General features: G+C 48.4%; 1 protein-coding gene across 24 annotated transcripts in view; it reads right to left on the bottom strand.

The window, feature by feature from the left end:
* LOC118216561 (voltage-dependent P/Q-type calcium channel subunit alpha-1A-like) overlaps positions 1-21133 on the bottom strand; it is a 111235-nt gene that overhangs the window by 30726 nt on the left and 59376 nt on the right. For 13 of the 24 annotated variants that reach the window (XM_035397846.1, XM_035397845.1, XM_035397859.1 and 10 more), the window contains 14 exons: positions 18290-18301; positions 16707-16806; positions 16408-16568; positions 15587-15727; positions 14819-15020; positions 14274-14438; positions 13560-13670; positions 12331-12414; positions 7551-7667; positions 5824-5889; positions 4723-4823; positions 4260-4410; positions 3962-4089; positions 2213-2309 (listed from right to left, as the gene is read on the bottom strand). In XM_035397846.1, coding sequence (XP_035253737.1) covers positions 2213-2309; positions 3962-4089; positions 4260-4410; positions 4723-4823; positions 5824-5889; positions 7551-7667; positions 12331-12414; positions 13560-13670; positions 14274-14438; positions 14819-15020; positions 15587-15727; positions 16408-16568; positions 16707-16806; positions 18290-18301 — 1636 coding nt within the window. Of the gene's footprint in view, positions 1-1452; positions 1550-2212; positions 2310-3961; positions 4090-4259; positions 4411-4722; positions 4824-5823; positions 5890-7550; positions 7668-12330; positions 12415-13559; positions 13671-14273; positions 14439-14818; positions 15021-15586; positions 15728-16407; positions 16569-16706; positions 16807-18289; positions 18302-21133 lie in introns of all 24 variants that reach the window. The other 11 variants (XM_035397860.1, XM_035397849.1, XM_035397863.1 and 8 more) reach the window with 3 other exon arrangements.

Genomic DNA, 21133 nt, shown 5'->3' with positions numbered 1-21133 from the left:
CGAAGACCATATTCGCTGCTTCCCTTTCCTGTCATTGTCGCTGTCGTCGTCAGAAACTCAATATACAGAAACTTATACATTTTTACTTGTCACTTTTCGTAACAGTATCATTTATTTATTAATATATTTTGGTTTTCTATTGGTTCCCTGACTTTTTTCTTTGGGGTGGAAAAAAAGCTGTTGTTTCAAATTTCCACTTTTTGGAAATTGCCCAGCCAAAAACAGCTGGTGTGTGTGCAAGGGAAAGGAACAAAGCCCTGGTCTATGTGTGTATGTGTATGTGACCCTGACTATAGCGCCATCCACAGGAAGGAGAGACTCGGAGGTCTGCAGACACAGATAGCCCTTCCCAACCTTTCTGCGCACGCGAGTTAGTGTGTCTTCTTGCGTATGTGTGCATCGGTGTGCTATAGGTGTGTGTGCGTGTGTGTGTGGGTGTGTGCATGTGAGTGTGTTTGACAGAGTGTGTGTGTGTGTGTGTGTGCACGCATGTGCGTATGAGAGTGTGTGCGTGTGCGCATGCATGTGTGCATAGGTGCGTGTGTGCATGTGAGTGTGTGTGCTTGCGTGCGTGTGTGCATGTTGGTGTGCGTGCTTGCATGTTAGTGTGTGTGTGAGTGCATGTGTGAGTGCAAAGGTGCGTGTGCATGCGTGTGTGCATGTGAGTGTATGTGCTTGCCTGCGTGTGTGCATGTGAGTGTGTGTGCATGCGTGTGTGCATGTGAGTGTGTGTGCTTGCATGCGTGTGTGCATGTGAGTGTGTGTGCTTGCATGCGTGTGTGCATGTAAGTGTGAGTGCATGAGTGCGTGTGTGTGTGTGTGTGTGCGTGCATGTGTGCATAGGTGCTCCCCGCAGTGCAGTGCGCCTGTGCACACAGAGAGCCTGGCCGGCTGTTAGCGGAGTCGTTCACCTCCACAGCGCTCGTATTCTGAAGGACATTTCCCCTGCTGCTGGCTCAGCAGGAACAGCAGCTGGGCGTGGCTCCGCCTCGTAAAGATCACAGGACAGGAAGACAGTCGGTGGCATTAAAGCGCTCACTTTAATGCCCTCTTTGTCTGGGAGTAAAACGCAGCTCTGATTTATGTGTCTGAGGTTCGTCCCAAGCCTCTCTACGTACGGCTGGCGCTGAGTCTGTACGCCTGCCCTGGCTGGTCGGGCTAGATGAGTGAGCGACATGGAAGATGCATGACTCCTAATTTTGTAGGGCTTTTTTTTTTTGCGGTGCAGAAAAGTGGAGAAGGTCACCCCCCCGTTCCCCCCCTCCTGTGGATAGTCCCATTGGCTAAACATCCCACCCCCCCAAAAAAAATAAAAACACCCCACGACCCACCAACTCCCACCCCTACCCAACCCAAATAGTGCTTCCCTCTATTTAAAATGAAAAAACAAACAAATGAAAAAAAAAAACACCAACACTACAGACACAGCACTGCCCCTCAGGGTCCTTCTACCTTGTAGGCAACCCGTGCTGGGCATTTCTTCCCCAGTCCTAACGGCGGTGACATGTGTCTGAGCATCTCACTCATATCAGTGTGACTGATCCTGCCACTGCAGGGCCCAGAAACAAGCAGGAGAACCAAAACAGGAAGGAGAGGGAGAAGTATATGGAGATATAAAATCAAAATAAAAGTCAAAAACAAAAAAATGAAACAAAAAGAACAAACAAAAAAAAACAACAACAAGGTTATTCGCTTTGGCTGGTATAAAGGCGAAGAGATGAAAAGGTTGAGCTGACCTGGCGATTCTGTAGGAAGGGCGGAGGGGCGGGTATCGTTTAATATTAAACACAGTTCTATGCAAGTTGGACCCGTTGCATAGAACAACAGGGGGGCTTTGAACAGGCAAAAAGCTCCGCTGCTGGTTGGTAGGATGGCAGTTATGTCAATGCAGTTTCTGTCCCTCCCCCAGAACAATGCACGCTAAAAACCCATTGTGCCTAACCGTGGCTAAACAGCAAGCAAAAAAAAAAAGAAAAAAAAAAGAAAAGATGGTCATTTTTTTTCAATTAATTCTCAGGGTGAGATACATATATTTTTTTTCTTTTGTTAATCGGTGCACCTCATGCTTCTTTAGGTGTCTGCATTGTCCTGCACATTCTCGTTTCAAATAAGAATGCATTAGAAATGGTAAAAAAAAAATAATAAAAAAGAAAGCGACATTCATTCCAGTTTGGATGCTAGCAAGTGGTTAGGGTTTTAGCGGAATTCAAACCTTGCAGGCCACCCTATGGGGACATTTCTTTCCTAAGCCCAGAGGGGGGTCGATTACTCGCAATAAACTGTACATGTCCTTATAATGAATGCGGCCACTGAAAAGAGAACACAGGGAGTTAGAGCAGACCATTCAGAGTGGGGAGGGAAGGAAGAGAGAAACACACACACACACACACACAGAGTAAAAAAACGACAGCAGAGGTCACACAGGTTGGCTGTAGTTGTGCTTCACCCTTGGAGCCACAGTGCTGTGTCTCTGCACTGGCCACTGTTGTCACCCCCCCCCCCCTCCCCCCCCCCCCCTCACTGCACCCCCAAAAAAGCATCTTTTCAGTCCCTAACCAATACAGTACCCCAAATGCACCCCCAGGGAAAAGCTCACTCTGGACCCTTGTACTGTATATATCTCAAAAAAAACTTCTATGAGACACATAAGACACCACGCCCATAACACCTACATAATTACACAAACCACTGTCTTCAACTGTCTACATCACCAATCCCTGCTTCTGCGTGAAGAATTTCAGCCTCGATTCAAACTTTAAGTATCCTGCTTCTTTCTGTTAATTCTGCACCCCGCCCCACCCCAGCCCTTTCTCCCTCTCATTCTTCCTGCTAAGACACTCACTCTCTCGCTGACACTCCTTTGTGACTCCCTCCCTCCCTCCCTCCCCAGTCCTCCTGCTACTCTGTCTGCAGTATCTCCCACTAGCGCCCCCTAGCTTCAGTGCAGACTCCAGCAGAGCACTTGGGTGACAGGCACGGGAATGCAGATACCGGGAAACTTATCGTGTTTGAAGGGGCACAGTAAGTTTTTTTTTTTAGCAGTATACAGATTCCAGAGGAGGGGGGGGGGAGGGGACTTTCGGCACTCACAGAGGGGGTAGGGGATTTGGTGGCTTGATTAGATCAGGAGAGGGGTCACAACCCGCCCCCCCCCCCCCCCACCCCCCGCATCTGGCCTGGGCACCCTTTCTTGGGGGTGCCTCACCTGGATGTCCAACAGGGTGGTTAGCAACCTCATAAATGCTGACAGAGGCAGAAACTGAAAGTGGCTTTATTGAGACCCGAGAGAGAGAGGAGAAGGAGAGCTGTGTAATTACACGTGCTGTTGTTAGTGTCGTGTGTATGTGAGTGTGTGAGCGTGTGTGAAAATGTGCATGTATGTGAGAGAGAGAGAGACAGAAACAGAGAGAGCGTGTGTGTTTGACTGTACAGAGAGAATACATGAGACTGTGGTAAATGAGAGAGTGTTCCTAAACCACTTGTTCTTATTCAGCCGTATTGGTTGTGCATGATGTACACCACATATGTGTATTGTGTGTTGCTGGGTCTCAGTGTGTATGGGCAGTGCCTACCTGTGTCACAGTCTGTGCTTTGTCTCAGTGACTATGCACAGTGCATACCTGTGTCACAGTCTGTGCTTTGTCTCAGTGACTATGCACAGTGTGTGCCTGTGTCACAGTCTGTGCTTTGTCTCAGTGACTATGCACAGTGTGTGCCTGTGTCACAGTCTGTGCCGTGTATCAGTGTCTATGCACAGTGTGTGCCTGTGTCAGAGTCTGTGCTGTGTCTCAATGTCTATGCACAGTGTGCCTATGTTAGAGCCTGTGTCAATGTGTGCAGATGTGTAGAATGTAAAAAGGTAACAGGGAGAGTCTAGCAGTAGCGTATCAGTATCTTACAGTACATTAAAGTGCTGGTATAAGTGCGTGTGTTCAGAGTATTAGGGTGCATTTTGACTCACCAGGCAGCAGGGTCGTACTCCGCCCAAATTCGGACATACTCGTCCAGGTGGTGAGGCCCCAGTATGGAAGAGTCTCGCGTCAAATACTCAAAGTTGTCCATGATGACAGCTACAAATAGGTTCAACATCTGCACACACACAAACATACATTAATGTTTCAACATTATATTTTATTTATAGCGAAGGTAATCACAGGCCTGTATTAAAATAAACATTTGTTCTTTGACGTTCAAGTGAATGCAAGCGTATAACTAAAGCGAACTGAAATAAACTGAAATGACCTGAACCGAACCCTCACCAGGAAGGAGCAGAGGAAGATGAAGGAGACGAAGTACAGGTACGCGAACTCGCTGCCACACTCTGGCTCCTTGATACCAGACCGAGGGTCACAGTCCTTTCCTCCCAGACACGACAGCATTATGTCATGCCACGCCTCTCCCGTCGCGCTCCTGTCACACACACGCACACGCACACGCACACACACACACACACGCACGCACGCGAACGCACACACACACACACACGCACACGCACACGCACACACACACACCAATATCATTAGTTCATAACACTGCAGTGCTGACAATGGGACATTTGCGAGAGGCAGAAGTGCCGAAATGTCCTATTCTGCTGGCGTAGTGTGAACAGAATAACAGAGTAAGAGATGGCACCCATCACCGCACACACACAACCTGGTACATATATGAGCAGACACATACGCACACAATTACACACTCCACCAAACACACACACACACGTACCTGAAGAGCAGCATGAGGGCCTGGAAGAAGGTCCTGAAGTTGTTGTGCTGGTTGATGGCACTGTCTCCTTCCTCCTCCTCAATTCCTATATTGCCAAAGAGCTGTAGAAACACCCTCTCTGTCAGCACTGCACACTGCATTCCGTCAGAACCACTGTCAGCTTTGCACAAGGCCAGGACTGTACACTGTCATTAGTGTGGTTCCTTCAGCAACACACTACCTGTTCTCTTGCATATTTATTAAACTTCCAATTTTCTTCCCGCCTAAATTTGTGCATGCTACTCCTACAGCTTTCAAGCTAGACATGCCATTCCAACTTTGTAATATTCACCTTGGCTCAGAGAAGTGTGCTTGTCTAAAGCTTTCAATTAGTCCACATGGTGGCACTATAATTGATGATTTAAGATGAAAACGTAGCTCATGCCCCTTACCCCATCTGACCTAGAGTCATGAAATTTGGTACACAGGTCCCTCTCCTCACAAGCGACAATTTTGCCTCAAGAACCCATAAGCTCTGCTGACTTATATTTTCCGCCACTTTGATTTTGGTGTAAGGTTTTGGTGTACTCCAGGACAACCGGAACGATATGCATGAAGCTTGGTATTCGGCATTTGTGGACCAAGCTGTACATGCTGTATTATTTTCAGAACTGTACGGCTGCTGTGGTGACACATGCCACACCAGAAGTTTCATGTGAATATTTTTCGTAATAATCAATATTAAATTATTCAACATTAAATTTGGGTACTTTTTCAGGATGTTTGAAAGGGGTAAAAAAAAAAGGCGTAATTTGGTGACATAGTGGCACAATTTGATAGTTAACAAAATCCCATTAGGTTTTCATGGTCATAAAGTTACACTGGCACACTTTTAAGATGCTACTGCTCTTCAATCTGATAACAACTAAACAACTGCTGGAGCAACCACACCAAAGTTCATTCATAAACTTTACATTCTAGTTCTGATCACCCTATACGACACAGGTGCGTTACAACAGCACACGACACCATACAAGCCCCGGACAGCGGTTGTAGTGAACCTCAAGCAGACTCTCTCTCTGCAGTGCATTGTGGGTAATCTGGGTGTCCGCGCGGGCTCACCTGCATGCCGATGATGGCGTAGATGAAGAAGAGCATGGCGATGAGCAGGCAGACGTACGGCAGCGCCTGAGGGCAGAGGGAGAGAGTTACGCAGACCGCCGTGCCGTCCGTCTGTCCGTCCGTCCGTGCGCCAAACAGGCTTCAGCCGGATTCCGCCGGATTGGGCGGATCGGAGACATCGTTCCATTTACCCTCGGGTTAAACAAGCTCAGCTGGATTTGTCGGGGTTATGGTTATACGCGGCTGATTGTGGATTCAGCTGGGTGGAGCGGACACCGGGTGGCGTGCCCCTGTGTGTGATGTGTGCGTGGGTGCAGACGGACATGTGTGTGAATATTACTGACTCAGCAGCCACGGAACGAAAGTGTGGAAACTATCAACGGTATAAAATGTTTTTAAAAATTTTTCCAAGTGTGTTAATATTATCTCCCAGAGTTATGATAGTCTGCAGTTTTTTCTCAGTGTGTGGATGAATCACTGAGTGGATGTCTCAGTGTGTGGATGAATCACTGAGTGGATGTCTCAGTGTGTGAATGTCTCAGTGTGTGGATGTCTCAGTGTGTGGATGAATCACTGAGTGAATGTCTCAGTGTGTGGATGCCTCAGTGTGTGGATGAATCACTGAGTGGATGTCTCAGTGTGTGGATGCCTCAGTGTGTGGATGAATCACTGAGTGGATGCCTCAGTGTGTGGATGAATCACTGAGTGGATACCTCAGTGTGTCGATGCCTCATTGTGTGGGTGAATCACTGTGTGGATGTCTCAGTGTGTGGATGAATCACTGAGTGGATGTCTCAGTGTGTGGATGAATCACTGAGTGGATGTCTCAGTGTGTGGATGAATCACTGAGTGGATATCTCAGTGTGTGGATGTCTCAGTGTGTGGATGAATCACTGAGTGGATGTCTCAGTGTGTGGATGAATCACTGAGTGGATATCTCAGTGTGTGGATGTCTCAGTGTGTGGATGAATCACTGAGTGGATGTCTCAGTGTGTGGATGAATCACTGAGTGGATATCTCAGTGTGTGGATGTCTCAGTGTGTGGATGCCTCAGTGTGTGGATGAATCACTGAGTGGATGTCTCAGTGTGTGGATGAATCACTGAGTGGATGCCTCAGTGTGTGGATGCCTCAGTGTGTGGATGTCTCAGTGTGTGAATGTCTCAGTGTGTGGGTGAATCACTAAGTGGATGTCTCAGTGTGTGGATGTCTCAGTGTGTGGATGAATCACTGAGTGTATGCCTCAGTGTGTGGATGCCTCAGTGTGTGGATGTCTCAGTGTGTGGGTGAATCACTAAGTGGATGTCTCAGTGTGTGGATGAATCACTGAGTGTATGCCTCAGTGTGTGGATGCCTCAGTGTGTGGATGTCTCAGTGTGTGGATGAATCACTGAGTGGATGCCTCAGTGTGTGGATGTCTCAGTGTGTGGATGAATCACTGTGTGGATGTCTCAGTGTGTGGATGAATCACTGAGTGGATGCCTCAGTGTGTGGATGTCTCAGTGTGTGGATGAATCACTGTGTGGATGCCTCAGTGTGTGAATGTCTCAGTGTGTGGGTGAATCACTAAGTGGATGCCTCAGTGTGTGGATGTCTCAGTGTGTGGATGAATCACTAAGTGGATGCCTCAGTGTGTGGATGAATCATTGAGTGGATGTCTCAGTGTGTGGATGAATCACTGAGTGGATGTCTCAGTGTGTGGATGCCAGGGTGTGGGTGTGGCCGCACCTTGAAGGACTGGACGAAGGTCCAGAGCAGGATGCGGATGGTCTCGCCCTGCCTGAGCAGCTTAATGAGCCTAGCAGCCCTGAAGAGCCGCAGGAAACTGAGGTTTATGAAGTTGTTCTGAGAGGAGAGCGGGCACAGGAAGGAGGGAAGACAGAAAGGAACGGAGAGAGAAACATGAGGGAGGGAAGAGACAGAGGAAAAACGAATGGAAACGTAACAGATCCAGAGAGATGAGTGAAAAACAGAGGGAGTGTGGCGAATGCAGAAGGAGAGAGCAAGAGAGAGAGAGAGAGAGAGAGAGAGAGAGCGAGAGAGAGAGAGACAGGGAAGAGGCTACATCAGTTCACTGGTCACAAAGCTACAGAACATCCTCAACTACAATACAAAAACCAAAAAAACTAAAAACAAACAAAAAGCAAAAAGAAGGATATTTCCAAAAAGAACAGTGGAGGTCCACCCTCAACTTAAACCGAAACATCACAAACACAAATATAATCAAGTCAAACCCAAAAGCAAGACTGAAATCACTGAAGTAAATCAAAGTAAAATAAAATCTAATTAAAAAAAAAAATCACATTACAAATAATCTAACCATCATCATCCAATTGGGAAGGTAAAGCAAAGGTTTTTCTTAAAAGACAACCAAATGCACTGATATTCAGGGGGCGAGCAAGCCACAGCATGGAGCCGGTCCAACGCATGCCAGCTGGGACGGAGCACACGCAGGAAGCTGTCAGCTCTCGCTGGCTACCATGGTACTGCGACACTCCATGGTTTACACACTGTATACACAAATGGAGGCTGGGGACTGATGCAGTTTGGAGCAGCTCATATATATATATGTAAATATATATGTGTATATACAGTTAAATGCAAAAGTATTTGGACAGTGACACAATTTTTGTTGTTTTGGCTCTGTACTCCATTACTTTGGATTTTGAAATAAAAGAATGTGTATGAGGTTAAAGTGCAGCCAGCTTTAATTTGAGGGTATCTACATCCATATTGGGAGATTCATGTAGGACTTACAGCTCTCCAAGCAAATGTCCAGTAGTACAGAACCAAAAAAACAAAAATTGTGCCACTGTCCCAAAGCTTTTCAATTTAACTGTATACAATATGTGTTTCTACATATCAGTATAAATAACACACTGATATGCACACGAAACACATTCAGATGACCGGACTGTGAAAACCATCCTCTATTAGAGGGAATCAAAGCGTAGTGGAATGCTCATTGTCATTTACCAAGAAGGAGGTTAAATTATAAAGGGACCATCATTACACATGATGGTAAACTATGGAACTTGCACAAATATCATGGTGCCTAGAAATTACAGCGATACAGCAGAGCTGATATAATGATATAATATTCAGATCTCAGCAGAGAATTTTCTGTACCAGCCAGTGAACCTGTGTCAGTGCACCCTACAGCACCACCAGGGGGCACTGCAGCACAGTACAGGATCTTGCAGGGGTGGGGTGGGGGGGTACTGTACATGCAAGCAGCTACATTCTACAGCATGCATAGAGGCGGCATTACAGTATCTGCACACAGAGTGTGACCCTGAATCTCACAGGGCCTGGGAGGTCATAGCATGTGCGTGCGCTTGTGCGTGTGCGCGTGTGTGTGTGTATGCGTGTGCGTGTGCATGTGCGTGTGCGTGTGTGTATGCGTGCGCGTGTGCGTGTGCGTGTGTGTATGCGTGTGCGTGTGCGTGTGCGTGTGTGTGTGTGTATGCGTGTGCGTGTGCGTGTGTGTGCACGTGTACGTGCTTGTGTGTGGGAGGAGTAATTCCGTTTGGACAGATCAGTGTGACGGCGTGCGTTGAGTGTGACTGCTCAAATACAGAATTTGAGTGTAAATGTATACCAGTGTTCAGTGATGAAGGGTTTTTCAAAGAGTGTCGGTGTCAGTGCTCGAAGGCGTCAGCACCTGTGTCACTGCACCAGGCTGCCGGTGTTCTAGAGTGCTGTGTGTGCGCCTGTTTCAGTGCTAGGGGCCATCATGCGAGTGCCAGTGCCACAAGGCGTCAGTGTGCCTGTCAGTGCTCCAGTGCGTCTGTGTCCTCCCTGCAGCAGTGTCAGATTCAGGAAAGCAGCAGGCCAGCATGCACGAGCATCCGGTCACGTCCCGCCTGGACGGAGGGAGCCCAGCCCTCCATACTGCATCAGAGCCACAGCTGATAAGTACAGCAACAGCCTGGCACCTGCATTCCCACGAAGCCCAGCCGCTGCTCGTCTGTGTGTGCATGCATGGACGTGTGCTGACTGTGTATGTGTGTGTGCATGCACGTGTGTGTGCTAACATAAGCACAAGTACGTGTGTGTGCGTGGGTATGTGTGTGCTTGTACATGTATGTGAACGTGTGATCACCTGTGAGTGTGTGTGCTTGTGTGTGGGTGGGTGGGTGAGTGAGTGTGTGTGTGTATGTGGGTTTGGGTGTGTGTGTGGGTTTGTGTGTATGAGTGAGTGTGTGCGCGTGTGAGCGTGCATGCGTGTATGTGTGTGTGTATGTGGGTTTGGGTGTGTGTGTGGGTTTGAGTGTGTGTGTAGAAGCACATGCACTACAGCCACACTGGGATGCAATAGAGCTCCAAAAAAATGACAAACCAACCAGGTTCTACATGTAGATGTTGTAGAGTAATGGTTTATATTGGCATTTTTGGGAGGGGGGTTGATTAACAACCAGTGTGCGAGATTTGTTGGCACAGACACACAGACCAGTTCATGGATGGACACATGAGTTTTCATAGTGCATTTTGATTGGATGAATTTATCAGAAGGCGTAGGGCGCCAATAAAGCACAGTTTAAAGAAAGCATGTAAAAAGATAAAACAAGAAATAAATAATCATTATATATGTATTTTAACAAGCTCAACAATCAAAACAGACGTTCACCATTACTCAGACAGTCCCAATACTGCCCCCTACAGCACTGATCAGAGCCCGATCCTGGACCTGACTCAGGACAGGCAAAGGCCCACTTCAGACACTGTGTGCAGGGCACGATTACTGAGACCGTCTGAGCAAGCTCATAAAACCACCTATCATTAACACTGAACTAGAAATACATCATTTTGAACATTGCATACAACACACACACACACACACACACACACACACTCTCACACTTATGCACACACACACACGCACGCACAGGCAATAGGATATGCCATAACAGTGTGTGACATCGGACCCAGCTGTGACGCAGATCACCTTCTCTGTTCGCAGACAGCGTGGTGATGATGCTTGGTGAAGCACTGCAGCTGTGCTGCCACAGTTATCCAGTGCTAATGGTGCCATTATTATATAAGCGACCTGCCAGACGCATCATCATCTGCGATTCAACCGCCGTGAATGCTGAGGTGCGCCTCTGTGCCCCGGTACTTGAGGCTCCTCCCACAACTGAAAAGGTCTGCATCCCGCACCCCACTATCAACGCTCTCGGCTGTGTCCTCGATTCGGGAGCGGCCCATGCTGCTGCCCCCCCTTGCCCTGTGATCTGTGACTTATCAAGTCCAAAAAAAAAGCACTCTGAGCTTTCTACGCATTGTATTTTTGTGTGTCTGTGCTGTATATCGCACCATTCCCCCCCCCCCCCCGCCTCGGGTCATCTGATAAGGCTAAGTGGGCTGATCCAGAGTAACTGTGCCTTCTCAGAAAAAGCCCCTAAACCCTGCAACAGACTTCCAATAGAGATCAAAACAGCTACTTGTGCGACCTCTCCAAAAAGCACTTTCATCGACTCGCTTTTATCACACCGTGAACCCCGTTGTGCATCTTCTTATTTTTTTGTTTATCTTTTAATTAAGTTCTTCATATTTTTATTGGTCTTGCTTCTGTTATCGTCTTGCTCTGTCTTGCATTTTTTTAAAGATTCTTCTTGTATTTTGTCTTCATATATATGTCTATATATATTTTGTCTTGTGCTGTACAGCTAAAAAGGTGCTAAACAAAGATATTAGGTACCGTATAATCATTCAGCAGATTTGGGAGGGGCTATAAGTATATTAGCTGAGCTGTTTTGGAAGGAGCTGTAGGCATATTAGCTGAGCTGACCTGGCAGGGACTGTAGGTATATTAGGGGAGCTGATTTGGTAGGGACTGTAGGTATATTAGCTAATTTGGGAGAGGCTGTAGGTATATTATCTGATTTGGGAGGGGCTGTAGGTATATTAGCTGATTTGGGAGAGGCTGTAGGTATATTATCTGATTTGGGAGGGACTGTAGGTATTTTAGCTGATTTGGGAGAGGCTGTAGGTATATTATCTGATTTGGGAGGGACTGTAGGTATATTAGCTAATTTGGGAGAGGCTGTAGGTATATTATCTGATTTGGGAGGGACTGTAGGTATATTAGCTGATTTGGGAGAGGCTGTAGGTATATTATCTGATTTGGGAGGAACTGTAGGTATATTCACTGAACTGATTTGGGAGAGGCTGTAGGTATATTAGCTGATTTGGGAGAGGCTGTAGGTATATTCGTTGCCTGGTGGAACAGTAAAGTTGAGCACATCTCAGACTGGGTTCTGGTGGTGCTACACCACCCTTGCCACACACTGCATTGCAACTGGGACAATTATATAAGACTTTTAGAGAGAGTTCATGCTTCAATGAATAATACAGGATCCTGCAGAAGCACACACACACACACACACACACACACACAAGCATACAGTCACTCTCTTATGTCCACACTGAACCCACAAGGACTGATCACTAATTCTGCCCCACAACTCCCTTCCCTTTTTCCAAACCCCCTTCCCAGCACACTTACCCCTAATTCAGTGACTAAAATATCAGTGATGCTCCCAAGGACGGTCACACAATCAAAAATATTCCACGCATCCTTGAAATAATTCTGTGGGAAGAGGAGGAGAAGGGAAGAGGGGGATGTTATTCACAGAGAGGCTAGAGCCAGGTTACATGTGCCGTCTCTCCTAGTGGCCTTGTGTGGGAAACAGAGAGAATGTCACCGCGGCAATAAGCGTGTCTAAGGCCCCCCCCCCCCCCCCCCCAGATCTTCCAAATGAGAGTCACAGTCAGGCCACCACTTTTTAAAGAGCAAACGTGGTTATAACATCCCCTTAAGAACAACAAATATAATTTCATTTAGAATAACCATGGCTGGACCATTTCCCTATCGATAACCATGGTTAGCTTAGATTATTTCTCTAAGGATAACCATGGTTAGATTATTTCTCTAAGAATAACCATGCTCAGATCATCCCTGTAAGGATCCATCCATCTCTGAATGGACACAAGTAAGCGGTAAACTGTGCACTGGAGCCTGCTGTAAAGTGAGTGGCTGGTATTTGTGATGAGAGAGGACAGGGCATGAGGACGCAGGTGGACTCCGCGTGCTGGCGGCCAGCGCGTTACTGCCGGTGCCTGCAGTCAAACTCAGGGGCCCTCACTGGACCTCAGCTGCCTACAGACCTGCATGCACCCTTCCCTTACATCTGCACCCGACCCCAGAGCAGCCCCCCTTCTGCTCCCTCCCCCTGTGCCTCTCTAAGCTCTGTGTCTTTTTCTACATCTCTTCCTGCTCCCTCTCCCTGTATATCTCTCTCTCTGCTCAGTCTTTCTCTCCATCTCTTCCTGTTCCCTCTCCCTGTATCTCTCTCTATTCTGTGTCTTTCTCTACATCTCTTCCTGCTCCCTCTCCCTGTATATCTCTCTCTGCTCTGTCTTTCTCTCCATCTCTTCCTGTTCTCTCTGCCTGTATCTTTCTCTCTCACTCTCTGCTCTGTCTTTCTCTCCATCTCGTCCTGTTCTCTCCCTGTATCTCTCTTCTCTGTATCTTTCTCTCCATCTCTTCCTACTCCCTCTCCCTCCTTCTCTCTCTTCCTCCTTCTCTCTCTCTCCCTCTCTCGCTTCCCCCCCGTCCCTCCCTCCCTCCCTCCCTCTCACTCTCTCTCTTCCCCTTTCCCTAAATGCACAGGATATTGCTGTCGGTTGAGACAGGGCTGAGTATTGGTGGGGAATGTGGCAGTGAAGACTCACCAGGACTCCGAACGCGATGATCTTCAGCACACACTCCATGGAGAACAGTGAGGTGAACACAATGTTTAGGTCCTTCAGCACGTTTTCATAGGCGGGCGAGGCTCCATTGTACTGTGTGCACACACACACATACACGCACACACGCACGCACACACACGCACATGCACACACACATACACACATACACGCACGCACACACACACACACACACACGCACGCACACACACATGCGCACGCACACACACGCATGCATGCACACATGCGTGCACACCACGCACGCACACACACACACACCACACATATGCATGCACGCAGCATGTGCGCAAGCGTACACACATACATGCATGCACACACGCACAGACACACACACACACACACACACACAAATGATACACAGAAAAGAAAGAGAAGAGACTCAGAGACACAGAGACATAAAACCACACAAAAACAGAGGGGCACAGACAGATATCAGGGCTCATAAATACATCACAATTAACATAAATTTAAATGCTGTGCTGATTAAAGTCAAGTCACTGATTGGTACTGAACAGTGAGACGACGCCCTCTTATGTGGTGCTAAATTAGCATGCTGACAATACTATTTATTACCCAGTAGAGCCCATTTAAAATTTAGTACCAAGCCCCACATGAGGGTTTTAGTGCCGGGACTGTCCCAAGCCGGTGAGGGGCGGCACAGCCGGCTCGAAGCCCTACCTTCATCATGAGCACGATGGTGTTGAGCGCGATCATGGCCATGATGGTGTACTCAAAGGGCGGTGACACCACAAACTCCCACATGCGATACTGGAAGCTCAGTCGGTTCTGCGGCATGTGACGTGTCAGAGGTTTGGCGTTGATGGCAAAGTCTATGCAGGCTCTCTGAAACACACAGCGGCAATTACAGCTCACAGAATATCACACACACACACTCACCTTACACACATATACACACACGCATATGCACCTACTCTCACATACACACACACACACACATGCACTCACATACACACACGCACACACACGCACGTACACACATATATGCACCTACTCACACACACAGACACACACCACACACACACACACACACACAAAATATATACATGCACTCACATACACAAACATAGATATATGCACACACTCATCACATACAAACAGAAACACACACACTCACATACACACCTACCCACATACCTACTCACACACACACACACACACACACACCCCCAGCAGGGTCGACCTCGTCGCTCTGCCCGTTTTACCTCGTTCTTTTCCAGACTGTAGTCCTCCATCATCTTGTCGCCCTGTTCCTGGAAGGTGATGATGATGAGAGCCACGAAGATGTTGACGAAGAAGAAGGGGAAGACCACGAAGTACACCACGTAGAAGATGGACATCTCCATCCGGTACCCCGGGCTCGGGCCCTGATTCTCATAGGTCGCATCCACTGAATGTTTCAGCACCCTGTGGGGGGGTGGAGACACTCCTTGAAGGGATAGTCCAACTTCTCGGGACATTCGCTTTTTGGCTATCTTAGCCCACAGTTAGAGGATAAGATTGATACCGGCTTCACCCCTGTGCACCCAGTACAGGAATACATACGACAATATCTACAAGCTAAATTCTAACTGTGCTATGCTAGCACTGCTAAGTGAAGTGATGGAAATACAAATGTGAATTTGGGGGTTGCCAGGTTTGCGTCTCACTGAGCGCAAATTTGCGCTCCCACTGCCACTCCCATTGCAGCCAATAGTAATGCATACCAGCTACTAATCACTGTGCAAATGTGAATGGACACATGGTTATTTGTCAATTACAGTTCTGAATTTAGCTGCTTTTATAACAACAAAGTTGTTCTAGTTTTACTATTTTTATTTTCACTTGTAGACATGCAGGAAGCAAGCGTAAATAACTCAGCACAGAGAGAGAGGGAGAGAGAGAGAGAGAGAGAGCGAGAGAGGGGGGAGAGAGAGCGAGAGAGAGAGAGGAGACGTAGAGAGAGGTGCGTGTGCACAGACAGGGTGACTCACTGCGGCCACCCCTCTCCAGTAGACACGGTGAAGAGGGTGAGCAGGGCCCAAAGCACGTTGTCGTAGTGGAAATCGTACTTCTTCCACTCCCGCTTCTGAGCCTTCACCTCATTGTCACGTTCGTACACCAGATACTCGCCCCTGAAACACACACACACACACGCACGCACACACATGTAAATACACACACACGCACACACATACATAGTGTTTTACATGCAACTATTTTAATAAGTGACCATTACTTAACCAACATACAGCCAACACCACCCTCCCAACAAGAATGATGCTAGTTGTGCCAGCAGTCCGTTAGGGAAGAAGAGTGTGCGCTTGCACATGTGTATGTGTGTGTGCATGTGTTTGTGAGTGTGTGTGTGTGTGTGCGTGTGTTTGTGAGCGTGTGTGTGTGTGTGCGTGTGTTTGTTTGTGTGTGTGTGTGTGTGTGTCCGTGTTCTGTGTGTGTGTGTGTGCGTGTGTGTCCGTGTTCTGTGTGTGTGTGTGTGTGTGTGTGTCCGTGTTCTGTCTGTGCGCGTGTGTGTGTCCGTGTTCTGTCTGTATGTGTGTGTGTGCACGTGTTTGTGAGTGTGTGTGTGTGTGTGTGCGTGTGTTTGTTTGTGTGTGTGTGTGTGTGTCCATGTTCTGTGTGTGCGTGTGTGTGTGCATGTGCGCTTGTGTGCGTGTGTGCGTGTTTGTGTGTCTGTGTTCTGTGTGTGTGTGTGTGTGTGTGCGCGTCCGTGTTCTGTCTGTGTGTGTGTGTGCATGTGCGCTTGTGTGCATGTGTGCGTGTGTGTGCGTGTGTGTGTGCATGTCCCTGTCCTCACCTGCAGTCGCGCTCAAACTCCTTGGACTCGTCGGTGCAGTAGAAAAAGCGCCCCTTGAACAGCTGCACAGCCACCACAGCGAAGATGAACATGAAGAGCATGTAGACAATCAGGATGTTCAGAACATTCTTCAGAGAGTTCACCACACAGTCGAACACAGCCTACACAAACAGAGAGAGAGAGAGAGGCAAAACAATATGTTTATATATTTATGAGACCAAGAATATCACCTGAAAGCTCAAAAAAAAGGACATCCAAGCCAGCAGGAGGCGCCACTGAGGAGGCAGGCTGGACCTTACCTTCAGCTTAGGCAGACGCTTGATGGTCTTCAGTGGACGCAGCACTCTCAGAACCCTCAGAGACTTGATGGTGCTGATGTCCTTCCCCTTACTACTCCCCCTGCAGGTCACCCAGGAAACAGCAAGTGGTCAGAAGTGGGGATGCAGAGGGGGAGTTATGCAGTGGAGAGCCAGAACCCCCCCCCCCCCACCCTCCCACCCGCACTTGCATAGGCTGGATAACTGGGAATTTAAATACACTCCCAGCTGACACGGAGGGGCCAATGGATAGGCCAACGCTGAACACTGTCCTAAAGCGCAGTTCATTTGCCCCTTCCAGGTTCTGTACAGTGATCAAACAGCCCCAGCTCATGCTGTGCTGAAACTGCGCCCTTACACAAGCTCTCTCTCTCACCCGCAGGCCTCAGCCGCTAACCTGATTTACCCGCGTCAGCAAAACCCGGCCGGTTCCATCGGCTTTCTCAACAGCATGAGACGTTTGATCAACAAACAAAAAAAAACAACACGTTCTTTCAACAGGGATTTCTGAAATGAAATACCCAGCCCAATCTCTTTCTTTCTTTTTGATCACAAATAAAATATAAAAAATAAAAACTTATGTCGTGGGAGTTGCTTTTTTTATGTAGAGAAAGGTCTCGATTTCATTAGGAGGAAAGATATTTGATCCTTCCTGTGGGGTTCTCCTGATCTGAGGGAGGACTACAGAAGTTGCTGTAATTTCCTCTCTCTCGGTTAAGGGAGCCTAGGAGAGGCATTGCATGCTGTGTCATCACCGCCTACGCTGGCCGCACTCGGTGCATATTCACAGCGCAGTCACACGTCCCATGGGCTGGAATCAAAATTTTGACCACCAGCCCCGTGTAGCAGTCCACAATTTGGTATATAAATTAGAACTCCAGCCACATCAGCTGGGAAAAAGAGTGCACTTGGGGGGGGCTGCTGGGTGGCTCATCCTGTTAAGGCACTGTCTCAGCTCATGGACAGTGGACACCACGTGGCACACAGAGGAGAGCATGTGCCTGCTGGCGCTGTCCTGAACTGATAGTCAAAGGCCACAGCAACGAGTGCTGTCCAAATAATATATTGATATGGATTAAAAAATACAAAAAAACAACACCATAATAAATAATCCCTCACATTGACCACTGCAAGCGCCGTGGATCTGAATATGGCCCAGTTTGTACTGAGCTCCAGAGATAGGCACGTTATTAACTGTAATATCGACTCTACACCGCCATGTAAGCAGACGCGGCTGTGTGGCGTCCTGCATAACTAGGCATCACACCTGACGATGCCACCATGTATGTACGCTGCTGTTACAGTGAGGCCTCGCGCCAGGGCTAATTTCCTGCAATAAACATGATCAATAACAAACAACGCGCTGTCGCAAAAACACAACTTTGTGATTGAGTTCTGCTGGTGGCGATCCACAGACGGACCGGGGGTGGGGGAGGGGGGAGGGGGGGGGGGGCGGGGGACAGAGAGGACATTGGGACAGGATGGACAACTGAAAAAGAAAGAAAGAGAGGAAAGCCTCGTACTGAGAGAAAGGCGCAGAGACGGAGAGGAAGAAAGAACTTTACCGGGCGCTGCTCCTGTTGACGGGGCCGGATCGAGAGACGAGAGAGGGTCAGTGACAGCGAGACACAGAGCGAGGGAGGAAGGGAGGACAGGGAAGGAAGGAGAGACAGACGGAGAAAAAGAAACAGAAACAGAGAGAGCAACGGTAACAGGAGTCCGGAGGACGGAGAAACATTCACATGACAGACAGAGACAGACATTTAAAAAGGAGAGAGAGCAAGGCCTGAGTTTGGTTAGAACAACCTCCCCCCACAATGCACCACACCACCCCCACTTATCTGCCCCCCCCCCCACACCCCCCACTTGCTATACAGCACTGGGATGCACTGGAATGGAGTATGGTGTCTATGGGCATGTGGCCCCTGCGGCTAGGCTACCCTGCTAATCATATGCATACAAGTGGCATTTCCACACCATCGTAGACCCCAGAAAGGTACACAGGGATACTTTGTACCTGAATTCACAGACATTGTAGGCCAAGAGTTCTAAACCCTGCTCCTTCAGTGCCCCTGTGCATGTCTGCTCTTAAATACATAAAACAGGAACCACTGCGATTGTCCATGAGAGAACACTTAGCCAATGGGAAAAGACAAATAAAAAATCTGGAGCCCCAATGAGTCGATTATTTAATCAGGATCTCCAGTGACATACACATAGAAAAGGTAACTTCATCTCTGGTGTCATGTTATAGTGGAACTGCCAGTCTGGAGTGACAAGCTTGTTCTCTCTAAACCCCGCCCCTTCATCACACTAGCTCCGCCCCTTTGAACATCTGCACAACACCCTGACCACTGTCTTCAGACTATATTACTCAGCACTACAACAGTAGCAGGACACAGGACTTCACAACACCCATGTGACCAGCTGCTCTGGATTCTACTGTAGAGTCCTTCAGTACCTGGGAAGTTCCGGAATATGGTAATTACAAAAGCACTGTCACTCACGGGGGCTGGACTTGCTGCAGAGTCGGCGATAGTGATTGGCTACACATGTCCTGAGGTGCAGTCATCCCAATTACATGACAAAAAGCTTTTCAGCTGTAAATGACTTAGAGGTAACAAATCCACTAGAACTTAACTTATTACTGCAACTGCTCAAAGCTTTGCAGTGCAGGCTACTTTAGTGAAAATCTGCAGGTAAAGACACACACACAATGCACACACACAGACACACACACACACTGACACACACACACAAATGCACACGTACACACACACACACACACAAAAGAACACACACACACACAAGCATGCACTAATGCATGCACACACACATTTTCAATTTCCCATTTCAGTTTGTCACACCCAAACACAGCAACATTCACCAACACACACACACACATACCATCTGTAAAACCAGACAAAGGAAGACTTGTGTTTCAGTCACATGCAGAAGCTAAAGATGTCTATACCCAGACAGTCAAAAACTGAAACCAGTGTCTTCCAGTGTCTTCTATTTGCTTTTACAGTATTCTCATCCTCAGATCTGCTGATTCTGAACGCATAAATGCCATCTTATCCACTATGCCATCTGTCTGTTCACCCTCCCGCCTCGCCTGCCTGTCTGTCTGTCTGTCTACTTGTCGATCTTTCAGACGGAAGGCAGTGAGATGTCTGGCATCTCCTCCTCCATCATGGAACAGGCAGCCTGATGAAAGGACAGCTGAAACAGTGAAGTGTTCTCAGGCCCAGTAATAAATGTTGCCGAGAATTAATTAAAATGACAATAATCACCTCTGCTGGGAACGATCTGTCTATCTCCTGCGCTGTACGGCTGCACTCAATCTAATTATTGCGCTATCGGATTCTGCGGCATCTCTCTGCCGACCCCTCTGGAAAGGGGGTGGGGGGGGGGGCAGAATCTGACACCGAGGGCATTTGTACACATTCTCCACCAGTGATTGTTCCCCCAAGTGACCCTTCCCCTGTTCACCTGATCAGTCTGTCTGTCCTGACTGGACCCCATCAGACCGTCTGCCTGTCTTAACAGGGTTGGGTGTGTCCGTGCCCCCCCCCTGCCCCCCCCCCCCGGTATGTGCCCTGTGTGGTTGGAAACGCAGGCCCCGCTCAGAGGAAGATGACATAGGTATGGACAGATATAAGAGGCAGATCCCTGAGGACAGCAGCTGCAGGGTGCAGAGAGCAGTCGCGGCGCAGACATTAAGCACATACGGGGGGGGGGGGGCTCAGGGACCAGGCTCACAGGCAGGGGGCGCCATTGTCACCCTGGAGCCCCCGCCGGACTGGAGGTGGAAGAGGAGGAGGGTGGGTCGGCTGGGGGTGGGGGGTTGGGTGGAGGAGGGGTGAGAGGGGAATGGTCCAGCCATGCTCCTGGGCCCGGGTCTTTACTGGCAAACCCCCTCCCCCCCACCCCAAACCCGAAAGCCAGTCCAACTGCTAGTGGATGTAAGGAGGGGACAGAGAGGAGGGATCGGGGGAAGGGAGGGAGGACTGTCCCGTGGGGGGACTCATGCTGAGAGACGGTGTGCAGTGAAGTGAGTTTTTGTCTGCCAATCACAAACCTATCAGGCTGCAAGGTATGCTGCAGTCACACCAACGGGTGTGATAGGTTCTCCAGATGCATATGTCTACCAGACAGCATTCACATCTCCATATGCACATATGTACCCGGCGCGCACACGTACGTGTACCCCTTCCCCAGTCCTGCTGTTTCCCCCCACTGCAACTCAGCGCTGAGCGGATCAGCAAGCAATCTCAATATGGAGACACACAGCCAATCATTTACATTTCCAAGTGTACGTAAGTGAACTGATCTGGTGGAAAAAATAAATGTTTTCATTTGGGTAATGGAATGACAGTGAAGAGTTTCCAAATTCAGAAACAACT

Source organism: Anguilla anguilla, chromosome 17 (assembly GCF_013347855.1).
Source record: "Anguilla anguilla isolate fAngAng1 chromosome 17, fAngAng1.pri, whole genome shotgun sequence".
Taxonomy (NCBI): Eukaryota; Metazoa; Chordata; class Actinopteri; order Anguilliformes; family Anguillidae; genus Anguilla; species Anguilla anguilla.
This window is presented reverse-complemented; position numbering and strand designations above follow the sequence as displayed.